Source organism: Salvelinus alpinus, chromosome 13 (assembly GCF_045679555.1).
Source record: "Salvelinus alpinus chromosome 13, SLU_Salpinus.1, whole genome shotgun sequence".
NCBI classification, from domain to species: domain Eukaryota; kingdom Metazoa; phylum Chordata; class Actinopteri; order Salmoniformes; family Salmonidae; genus Salvelinus; species Salvelinus alpinus.
The window spans coordinates 10,190,907-10,202,249 of record NC_092098.1 but is presented as its reverse complement, the minus strand read 5'-3'; the positions used below and the strand labels follow the sequence as shown (position 1 = coordinate 10,202,249).

The following is an 11,343-nucleotide window of genomic DNA, read 5'->3' as shown; positions in this document are numbered from 1 at the left end:
TATCACGGACCTACACACAATACCCCATAATGTCAAAGTGGAATTATGTTTTTACAAATTTGTACAAATGGATTCAAAATGAAGAGATGAAATGTATTGAATCAATAGGTAAACAAACTCTTTGTTATGGCAAGCCTAAATATGTTTGTGCGCAATAATAGTTTTTAACATGATTTTGAAAGACTACCTCATCTCTGTACCCCACACATACAATTATCTGTAAGGTCCCACAGTCAAGCAGCAAATATAAAACAGATTCAACCACAAAGAGGGAGGTTTTCCAATGCCTTGCAAAGAAGGGCACCTATTGGTAAGACATTGAATATCCCTTTGAGCATGGTGAAGTTATTAATTACACGTTGGATGCTGTATCAATACTCAGTTACCTGATAGGATGGAAACCGTTACGGAATTTCACCATGAGACCAATGATGACTTTAAAACAGTTACGGAGTTTAACGGCTGTGATAGGACAAAAGTGAGGATGGATCAACAACATTGTAGTTACTAACACAATACTAACCTAAATGACAAAGTGAAAAGAAGGAAGCCTGTACAGAATAAAAATATTCAAAAACATGCATCCTGTTTGCAATAAGGCACTAAAGTAAAACTGCAAAACAATTGATAAAGAAATGTACTTTATGTCCTGAATAGAAAGCATTATGTTTAGGGAAAATCCAACAAAACACATCACTGAGTACCACTCTTCATATTTTCAAGCATGGTGATGGCTGCATCATGTTATGGGTATGCTTGTCATTGGCAAAGACTAGGGAGTTTTTTTAAATAAAAAGAAACGGAATAGAACTAAGCACAGGCAAAATCCTAGAGAAAAACCTGGTTCAGTCTGCTTTCCAAAATACACTGGGAGACAAATTCACCTTTCAGCAGGACAATAATTGACCATGACAAGATGACAATGTGACAAAATATTGTTCAATCCAGGTGTGCAAAGCTCTTAGAGACTTACCCAGAAAGACTCACAGTTGTAAATCACTACCAAAGGTGATTCTAACATGTATTGACTCAGGGGTGTGAATAGTTACATAAATTAGATATTTCTGTATTTCCTTTTCAAAAAATGTAGGTTTCACCAAGGGATTTTGTGTGTATGGGTGAGAGAAAAAAAAGATTCAATCCATTTTGAATTCAGTTTGTAACACAACAAAATGTGTAATAAATCAAGTTTATGAATAGTTTCTGAAGTAAGCATTATATCACAATGATATAGGAAAGAAGATCCAACTGAAGATTGTAACAGAATATTCATTAGTGCTCTAATCTGTCACATGCATTTATGTTAGCTTTTTCAAAAACTTTAAAACTGGCTGTAATGATGTTCAAAGTAGATCAACCTACAGAATAAACCAACAGCCCACAACAATAACATTCTCAGTAATGGTTACATACATTTTTATGATATTGCTATGACTGTGATATGTTGTTGTTTGTCTACCTTAGTTGAATACACTGACTGTCAGTCACTCTGGATAAGACCGTCTGCTGAACAACCAAAATGTAAATGTGAACCAACACTTGCAAAGCATGTTGGGTATTGTTCTAATGAACCATGCCCCCAAACAAGTACAAATTCGGTTGGTGCAGACCAGATCCAAATCTGAACGAGTCATAGACTTCTAGGCTATGTTTCACACGTTTGAACATCACATTACAGTATGGCAGTTTAGTACAGCAGATCGCAGTTGAGCACCATAGAGTATATTACAGTATGGTACGGTATGGTATGGTACAGGACAGTCACGTTTTATTCAGTAGAGTAGAGTACAGTAGAGTATGGTACAGTATAGTAGAGGTTAATTCAGTAGGGTAAAGTGCAGTAGAGTACAGTACGGTTTAATTCAGTAGAGTACAGTTTATTTCAGTAGAGTAGAGTACATAATAGTAAAGTAGGGTACAATACAGTACACTATACTTTACTTTATTGTACTCTACTTTGCTCTACTGTACTGTACTCTACTGTAGAGGACAATATAATGTGGTCCTCTGTTGCTCAGTTGGTAGAGCTTTGGTGCTTGCAATGCCAGGATAGTGGGTTTGATTCCCGGGACCACCGATATGTAAAATGTATGCACGCATGACTGTAAGTCGCTTTGGATAAAAGTGTCTGCTAAATGGCAAATGTATTATATATATATTATTTTTTTTATTCAGGTAGGCCAGTTGAGAACAAGTTCTCATTTACAACTGCGACCTATTACCGTACTAGGTTTCTTTACTGTACTTTGTACTGTAATGTACTGTACGCTGCTGTGTTTGACTGTACTGTACTGTGCTGTCCAAACTTGTGAAACATAGATGTCTATGATTGGTTCTGATTTGGTCTGGACCAATTATAGGCGTCTATTTTTGGGCCAAATCACGGCTGGTCCGCACAGGACCAAAAAAATACTTCCAAAAGATGTCGCCTGATTTGCCTAGTTAAATAAAGGTTAAATTTAAAAAAATTGCAAATAAATGTCAAATGCTTAGTGGGTTAGGCCTATAGGCCCTATAAGAAATGCAATCCGGCAGGTGAAAGCTGAAATAAGGCTGCTGTAAGTGCTCCTTTTATCTAAATTATTTCCTCAAAAATCCACTTGATTGTGTCATTAAAATGAGATGAGATTAGCAAGTAAAATAAATTAGGGGTTTTCAATAAACAACAATAAAATAAATAAATTAATCCAAGAGGTCATTTCACACGATTTGGTTCAGCACCATGGAAGGGGTCAAATGGGGGAGAAGATTACTTTTTGCAAGGAGTAGTAGGCTAACTGCTATCGAGTTAACTTCAATGGGAGGACTCGCGGATTAAGACGTGAGCTACTTACTGTTTTACCGGACACCCCCACAGGCCCCGCAAGGCCGACGAGCTCTGGGGGCCATTGCGCCTGTCATCGATGTCTATATATATATATTGCCGATATATATATAAATCATTTGTACAGTAACCCTTGCAAAAAGTATTTGATAAACCTGTTTAATGTCCACATGTACTAGGAAGCTACGTGTTTGTTTCTTGGGCTTCAAGAATGTGACGAATGAAAGTGCCTCAAGCCTTGTAAAAGAAATAATTGAACTGACAGTAAGGGGATAGTGGTGAACAAATGCGTGGTCAAGGTTACGAAGGCCCCAGTGCAATGAGTGGCATGAGTCATGTGTTAAAAACCGCATATCAGAACTAGAGCCTAATGCTTCTTGGGTAGTTCTTTATTAGTTTTAGTTCAGTTAACGATAAGTTCGCAGACGCGACAGTTACAAGGATGGTTAAAAACGTATTGATTGCCGTAGCAACATCAGGGAAAATGGTCAGAAGGAGTGGTGCTTCAAATAAGCCGTTCTGCAACATATTTAATTGAATCTCTCGTTCTCCTTAATTGCCGGCCTCAACACGTGAATCAGCGTTTGAGTTGTGTGGTTGCAGTATCAACAATCCCTTTTCTCTGGAATACATGCATCATTCAATATTAAGTTTAAATGGTGTGAAGCGCAATGGACATATCATGCAAAATGTCTCAGGAAAGACTGTCTGGGTTATCAATACTTAGTGTATAGAAAACAGTCGGCCCCGCAACCTTAGGCCTAGGACTGCACACAAAAACGAAAGGCGGCGCAGTCGCATACTCTAGCTAATACAGCCCTCTACATATAAAAAGGAGAGAGACAACAGACACAGATCAACTTTTTTTAAGAGAAAGAAAGCGCAAAAGAGACAGACATGGAGAGAGCAAGGAATACTTCAGGAGAATTGTTAGGCTATTTAATGTGTATTTTTTATAGAAAGAAAAGTGTATAAATAGCAGCTACATAGCAGTTTAGTACTATATATATATGGCTATAGATAGCATTGGCTACACTGCACAATAAAACAATCCCTTGTAAGATAGTGTTTTGAGGGTGGACTGGCTCTATTATTTTGCATCCAACAAATGTAAATGCCAGGAGTTTGCTAAATGGCATTGGCTTTTGGATTGAAACCGGTGCTTTGGTTGGATGACATGAAAATAGAGCTCTTTGGCTACTCCAGTCGTGGGTTTGGTGTCAATGAGAATGCATGAAGCAGAAGATAACCCACTTTCTACTGTGAAATATGGTGATTGGTGTTATGGGGCTATTTTGCTTCCACTGGTCCTGGGGCCCTTGTTGAGGTCAACGGCGTCATTAACTTTACCCAGTACCAGGACATTTTAGCCAAAAACCTGGTTGCCTCTGCCAGGAGGCTGGAACTTGGCAGCAAGTGGATCTTTTAGCAAGATAATAACCCTAAGCACAAATCAAAATCAGCAAAGACATGGTTAATTGGCCACAAAAATCTACATTTTGCAATGACCATCTGTCTCCGGACTTGAAACCGATTGGGTTTGGATTAAAGAGGGCAGTCCATAAGCGCAGACGAAGGATATCAAAGATCTGGAAGGATTCTGTATGGAGGAATGGTCTAAGATCCCTCCCAATGTGTTTGTCCAAGTCATAAAACATTTAGTAAAAAGGTCTTGAAAATAGGGGTGTCAATAATTTTTACCCCTACCTTTTTGAGAGAAAAAAGTATTACTTCTTAAACAAAATACTTTTTTCTGAGCAATTTTATTAGTATAAAATAATATAATTTCCCAAATGTTTGGAGCATACAATATAGCTCAGAATTTGAACTATTTATTTTATACAGTAATTTTTCCTCATCTTTATCAAAGTTTAAATCATTTCGAACTCCACTGTATGACCATATAAATCCTTAATCCACACCTCTGTCCCTGAATCCAGCTCTTGAGATCCCTCAGTGAGACTGTAGGCTACACCAGTATTTGGAGAGACCACTGTTTATGTCGTCTGTTGCAAGCTTGTTATTATATTGTTTCATGCTGTTGAATACACCTCTCAATTCTGTCCACAGAATTATTTCACTTTTAATTTTTTATTTCACTGCAACACAGTTAAACGCAACGAAAGGTGAAACGTTTTCCATTTGACAGTTTATTGTCTTAGCTCTTTTCCACTGATTCATCTGAAACCAGGAAATAATTTTTAAAATAAATTTCAATTTTCCTCTTGAAAACTTCCTTCTGGCTCATACAGGACTGATCATAAATACAAACTTGAATAACCAACTAATTTAAGAAGACTGCGAAAATCTATCAACAGACACCATGTTATCAATACATGAAATGTACATTATATGATATTTAAACTTACACAGTCTGTAGTCTACAGCATTTCCCTCCATTTGAACCTCTCCAGGGCCTAGATCTATCCCTTTGGTGGCTTGTAGCAGTGTTTTTCCAACTCCGGTCCTCGAGTATCCCCAACAGTACATGTTTTTTTGTTGTGGCTCCGGACAATCACACCTGATTCTAGTTGTCAACTAATCGTCAAGCCCTTGACAAATTGAATCGGGTGTTTTTGTCCGGGGCTACAACAAAAATGTGTGCTGTTGTGGATACTGGAGTTGGTAAACACTGCGTAGCACCCTGTGAGAAGCTGCTAACGGGTCATTCCTGAGGGCCAAAGTGCAGGGAGTCCACTTTTTTAACATTTCTTCTCTCTTCTTCAGTTCATGAGGAAAGCATGTTTCACTGTTGTGGAGAGTGTGGAGTAACAGAACTTTGGGACAACTAACTGGGGAGGAGTTTAGACAAGGTTAAGTTGTGCTATACCACTTCTAAGCTGCTATTCCTTTGGTCATGACTCATGCTCCATGTAGGGGGAATTGGAGGGAGTTTGATGTCTCTCAACACACCTCCTTCCCAGTCATGCTGGAAGGTAGGATGTTGAGTTGTGTCAGCTGAGCTGAGTGCTCTTTAGCTTTGAGCCGCAGTGCTGCGATGCTGGAGGCCCGGCGGTCCACAGGCGAGGAGGGGGAGGGCTCTGACAATGCCATCGGGGGCTGGACTGGAGTCTCTACAGCGGGTATGGGCTGGCGTAAGAGTGTCAGGGGACCCATGCTAGAGAAGAGTCTGCCGATGGAGGAAGAGAGAGTGAGAAGGTTGGAAGAGAGAGGGGAGATACAGAAGATGACGTAAGGGAACGAGAGAAAAGTGAGAAATAGTTCATTAGACATACAATCCAGATGGAACCGATCCAATCAGATGCAGTCTTACTAATGTAGAGCTGTGGGCAGTGCTCACCTTCCAAAGGAGGGGCTAATAAAGGTGGGGTGTCTAAACATGGCTGCTCCCAGGAAGGGGCCAAATCCCAGGGGGGAGGCAGAGCTGGCAAGGGGCTGGGTCAGACCCTGGAACGAGGTGGCTGCAGCAGTCCAGGCAGACTCCAGGGAGGGGTGAGAGTGGGGTGAGAAAGGACTTCCCTCCAGGTAGTGGCTCAAGTGGTGTGCTGCACCCAGGGGTCCAGAGAAGGGGTGTCCTGGGGGGTGAGTCTGAACCCCGGCTTTCTCCCGCTTCCGCCACTTAGCTCGCCGGTTTTGGAACCACACCTTAGAGAGAGGGAGGAAGTGAAAGACCATTAGGATTGAGGTTAGGTTTCATTGATTTCAAAATGTTGGGGAACAGTTTATTAATTGTTTTACATATTACAATTTGGGCATGACAATAAAGCACATTTTGTGCAAATTGAAAGTAAATCAACTTGTGTGGAGACAGTGAAGAGAACAGAGAGGGAGAGAATGTGCAACCAGGTTCCCCTCCAATTCAGACTTGACACTGGCTATAAAATGAAACATATGGAATTTACAAGGTTTTATCACCTCTCCAAAGACTGATTTGCTCATCTACAGCTCTGAAGCGAGTGACATGTGGGAGGGGTAAATGCGTAGTCTGGTATCTAAGGTTGAGACTCAAGTTTCAAAATGTGAGCAATGTTCTAAATGAGGATGGTAGGGTAGCTAACCTACAATGGCGTTTATCTCACATAAGGTGTGAGAAATCCGATCAATGCGCGGCTATTATAATAAGAAGATGGGAAATCAAATAGCATTACCCCGCCACCGCTATGCAAGGAGGTCACTTTCGTCAATACTGGCTCTGTTTGCGCTGTTAAGTGCATGATACCGTCATGAACGCCCTGAAGCAAATTCATTTTTCGGGTGTGTTTGAATACTTTCTCCTCTCGCTGCATGTCTAAAGTGAACTGTATTACAAATGTATTACACATGTATTACAAATGTAGTAATAATAATAATACTCCTAATGTACAATTAGGTCTATAATATACAATGTTATTATAATTAACGTTATTATAGGCTACTCTATAATGTTGCTGCATGTAATTGTTGTTGCACGAAATTAAATATGATAGTAGAATGACTAGCACTAATAGGCTATTGTAGCCTGGTCACAATAATGTAAAATATGAACTAATAATAATTGACACTCACTTGCACACGAGCCTCAGTGAGATCCAACCGCATCGCTAACTCCTCCCTAAATCGAAAAAAGAGAACAATTGCACATGATATTCAGTTATCATCACAGATTTCGTCGTAGAATTCCCAAATCCAATGATGACAATAATACAAGCCGAAATGATAACAATACAAATGACATTATATTAAATCAATATCGTCGTTGGATTAGGCTGTGTGCGTAGGCTTCTTTGAAAATAAATAATATAAATTGTGCCTACATGATCTCTACTAACAGCCATGAATCTTCTTCCAAACTTTCCTTTGTGAATTAAGCAATAAAAATCCTATCTCACAAATATGTTTTTGTAAAGATGCAATTATGCCAACCTTTTTTTATCTGTAGCAGCCAACTTCAATTGACATCAAGAATTTAAACGTTTTGTAAAAATCTTTTTGGGAAATCTTTTTGGCAACCACAATTAGGCTATCAATAATAAAAATCCACAATAACAATTCATAATAATTCAAATGAGAACGACTATGTGCAGATCAACATTACAATTGGTCTAAACTGTTATTCTATTCCTTGATAGGGATTGTTGCGCGCACACACATCTTTTAATATTTCGTTTTGTTGTGTGTGATTTATATTATTAGTGTATTACATGTATTATTATTATTATTGCGTAATTATGATAATTAATAATATTAATGTCATTAATAATATTACTCTTCTGATAATGCTCAAATGTAATAATAAAATATGTTTCATATTCTTACATTTCTAAGCCAAACAATGTCCGTGTTATAATATGTTTTTAATCACCTCAATGCAATAATTTACTATTAAGAAAGGCTCACTTTCGAATCATATCTCTAGACTTCCTATTTGGATGATCAATGATTACTTTTTATTTAAGAGCACAATGTTTATTTTTATGACCATAACCCTATAGGCATATATGCAACAGATTTTCATAGTGTTCAAATAACTGATAAATGCAGGCAAATGAGAATGCTACCTCGTGAACACATCGGGGTAGTGCGTTTTCTGGAAAGCTCTCTCCAACTCCTCAAGCTGATAACTGGTAAACGTAGTCCTGTATCTCCTCTGTTTTCGCTTTAGCATCCCCTCCTCTGAGTCACTGCCAGCTGAGAGGCACACGCTGTCCTCTCCGTCTTTTACATCTCCATTGATGTGCAAACTCTCTCCGTTCTTTGGGGACATTTCTGTGTCTTCGCAGATAAGCTCCTTGCCAGTGTCCTCCTCGAACTTTAGGGCGCGAAGTTCCGCGTGCTCCTCTGTCCGTCGCCCGAGGTTCCTATCTTCCTCGCTCTGACTGTGGGACGCGTTTTCCCTGTATGATTTACTGCGGCTGATGCTAACTTGTGGCGCCTGAGTGATTTTCAGATTTTCGTAGACTTTGTCTAGAGGACGCTCCCTCTCTTCTTGCTCCTCATTCTCGTGAATTCCCCGTCTGGAATCCATGAGCTTTCCCCCTGGGCCATACAGACGCTGCAACTTGGGGGGCAGGTGCATGTCCGCATCTTTCTGAGAGGCTGCAAAGAGATATAGTTTATTTTAAGGAATTTATAAATAATCAACAGCGCAACATGCAATATGATACGTTTCATCACATTATAATAGCCCTTTTTATAAGGCAATGTTGTTTATAGGCTTCTTTAAAACCCATCAGGCCTAATTAAATGCAAAGAACATTCACCTCATTAAATAAAATGCAATTGTATTTAGCTGCAAAGGCAGTATACATGTGGAGATGTTTTCTATAATTGCATATGGGTTACAGAGAAAGTTAGCAGTCAACCTACAACATATTGTCTTACCTTCCAAAGGTGCATTATGCTCCGCACTCCCAGTCAGTAGCATTGGTAAACTTTGCATTCCTGTGAGTCTGACTTTGAGGGGACTTCGTCGGCCGAGAATGCTTTCGATGCAGTATGATGAAAGCATGGGCGATTTAGGTTTACTTTCGATTGTGCCCGAGGCATCTTTCTCATTTGGATGGCTCATGTCTTGCGCCTAACAGGTGAGCCTCTAGTCTGGACAGAGCTTGAATTCGTAAACGCCTATTCTTCGACCGCCCTGCCTCCCCTCTCTCCTCCTCTGTCTACACTGACATCTGAATGCTACTTCACTTACCACAGTTTCCAAATCTGTCGCATCCACGTATCCTTGGCTTCCTATTGGTTGCCAGATGAGAAGAGAAACATCTTAGCCCCGGATTGATTGTCAGTCAAGTTCAATTTCAAGAACCAGCCAGATCATAGCCTATCTTTTCTCAAGAGCTGTTTCCATACATTTCCATGTTTAGATCAGATGGCACTTTGACATATGGATACAATTGTGTTATAGAGCAAGGTGAGGAGGTGCTATCTAGAACCTACAAGGGTTCTAAGGCTTTCCCCATAGGAGAAACATATGAAAAAAACTGTTTTGGTTCCAGGCAGAACCTTTTTGGGTTCCATGTAGAGCCCTTACTACAGAGGTTTCTACATGGAACCCAAATGGGTTCTGCCTGGAACCAAAAATGGTTCTCCTATGAGGACAGCCAAATAACCCTATTTTCTAAGAGTGTATAGGCTATAGGTTATAGGACAGGTGAAATGGGGGACTGACATTTGAATATGCAGAGATCAGTGCAAAAGTGTGTGTATGTGTGTGAAGGAGAGAGGGAGAGAGAGAGAGGGAGAGAGACAAAGAGAGAAGAAGCTGTTGGGCTGTGTGTGTATGTCATAGAGCGGTCCTATACATGTAGCATCAACTGCGAAATGAATATGCCACCTGCTGTAATGGTTTTGCCATTGCAGGTTAGGAAATTAACAGTTCTCGTTTTCTCTCTCTCTCTAATTTCTCTCTCTCCATTCAATGTGCTATATTTGCTGTGAAATACACAGACAAATAATTACATCAAAAAATCACATCAAAAACATTCACATAAGTGTCAATGGCATTAGATATGGTTTATTTATATATCATTTTTTATTCGCGGGCTTCATGTGCGTAATTGTTGTAGTTGAGGAATAAAGGAGAGGGAAATGTTAGTATTTTTTACAATTTAGATTCAAAATCATCCACATTGCTCTAGCGGCCTGTAGGCCACGTGTCAAACTCATTCCTCAGAGGTCCGGTGTCTGCGGGTTTTCGCTCCACGCTTGTACTTGATGGATTAATTAAGGTCACTCATTAGTAAGGAACTCTCATCACCTGTTGAATTAAATCATTAATTACATTTTATTTTCGCGTCAAATCGCCAATTGGCAACTCATCCCTTTTGGGATTAATTGACACATAAACAAACATTACAATAATTCAATGATAATTCTTCTGCACTGCGCATCGCATAAAGACTGAAAAATACAAGGTAAAAATCAATACATAATAGTAAATAAGGTTATCCAAACAATAATTATATCCCTAGAGCAGTAAAATAATATACATACATAGATACATACACATACAGTACCAGTCAAAAGTTTGGACACACCTACTCATTCAAGGGTATTTCTTTGTTTTTATTTTCTACATTGTATAATAATAGACATCAAAACTATGAAATAACACATACGGAATCATGTAGTAACCAAAAAAATGTTACACAAATCAAGATAAATGTTATATTTGAGATTATTCAAAGTAGCCACCCTTTGCCTTGATGACAGCTTTGCACACTCTTGGCATTCTCTAAACCAGCTTCACCTGGAATGCTTTTCCAACAGTCTTGTTAAAAGTTCATTTGTGGAATTTCTTTCCTTCTTAATGCATTTGAGCCAATCAGTTGTGTTGTGACAAGGTAGGGGTGGTATACAGAAGATAGCCCTATTTGGTAAAAGACCATAAGTCCATATTATGGCAAGAACAGCTCAAATAAACAAAGAGAAATTACAGTCCATCATTACATTAAGACATGAAGGTCAGTCAATATGGAACATTTCAAGAACTTTGAAAGTGTCTTCAAGTGCAGTCGCAAAAACCATCAAGCACTATGATGAAACTGGCTCTCATGAGGATCGCCACAGGAAAG

The 11,343-nt window shown here is 39.3% G+C and overlaps 1 protein-coding gene across 1 annotated transcript; it reads right to left on the bottom strand.

Annotated features, from left to right (window-relative positions):
- Positions 1-4,953: 4,953 nt before the first annotated feature.
- On the bottom strand, positions 4,954-9,443 carry LOC139537014 (aristaless-related homeobox protein-like). Its single transcript, XM_071337804.1, has 5 exons — positions 9,146-9,443; positions 8,323-8,860; positions 7,331-7,376; positions 6,126-6,430; positions 4,954-5,954 (listed from the first exon to the last, which is right to left on the bottom strand). Exons 1-5 carry the CDS (start codon positions 9,330-9,332, stop codon positions 5,729-5,731), a joined length of 1,302 nt encoding a protein of 433 aa, XP_071193905.1. The 5' UTR covers positions 9,333-9,443; the 3' UTR covers positions 4,954-5,728.
- Between the last annotated feature and the right edge of the window lie 1,900 nt (positions 9,444-11,343).

Excerpts from the sequence above, each read along its gene's own strand:
- LOC139537014 (XM_071337804.1), bottom strand. The coding sequence starts at position 9,332 with ATGAGCCATCCAAATGAGAAAGATGCCTCGGGCACAATCGAAAGTAAA. Across the intron at positions 6,431-7,330 it reads TCACTGAGGCTCGTGTGCAA|GTGTGGTTCCAAAACCGGCG; the intron begins GTGAGTGTCAAT and ends CCTCTCTCTAAG. Across the intron at positions 5,955-6,125 it reads ATTAGCCCCTCCTTTGGAAG|ACTCTTCTCTAGCATGGGTC; the intron begins GTGAGCACTGCC and ends CTCCATCGGCAG.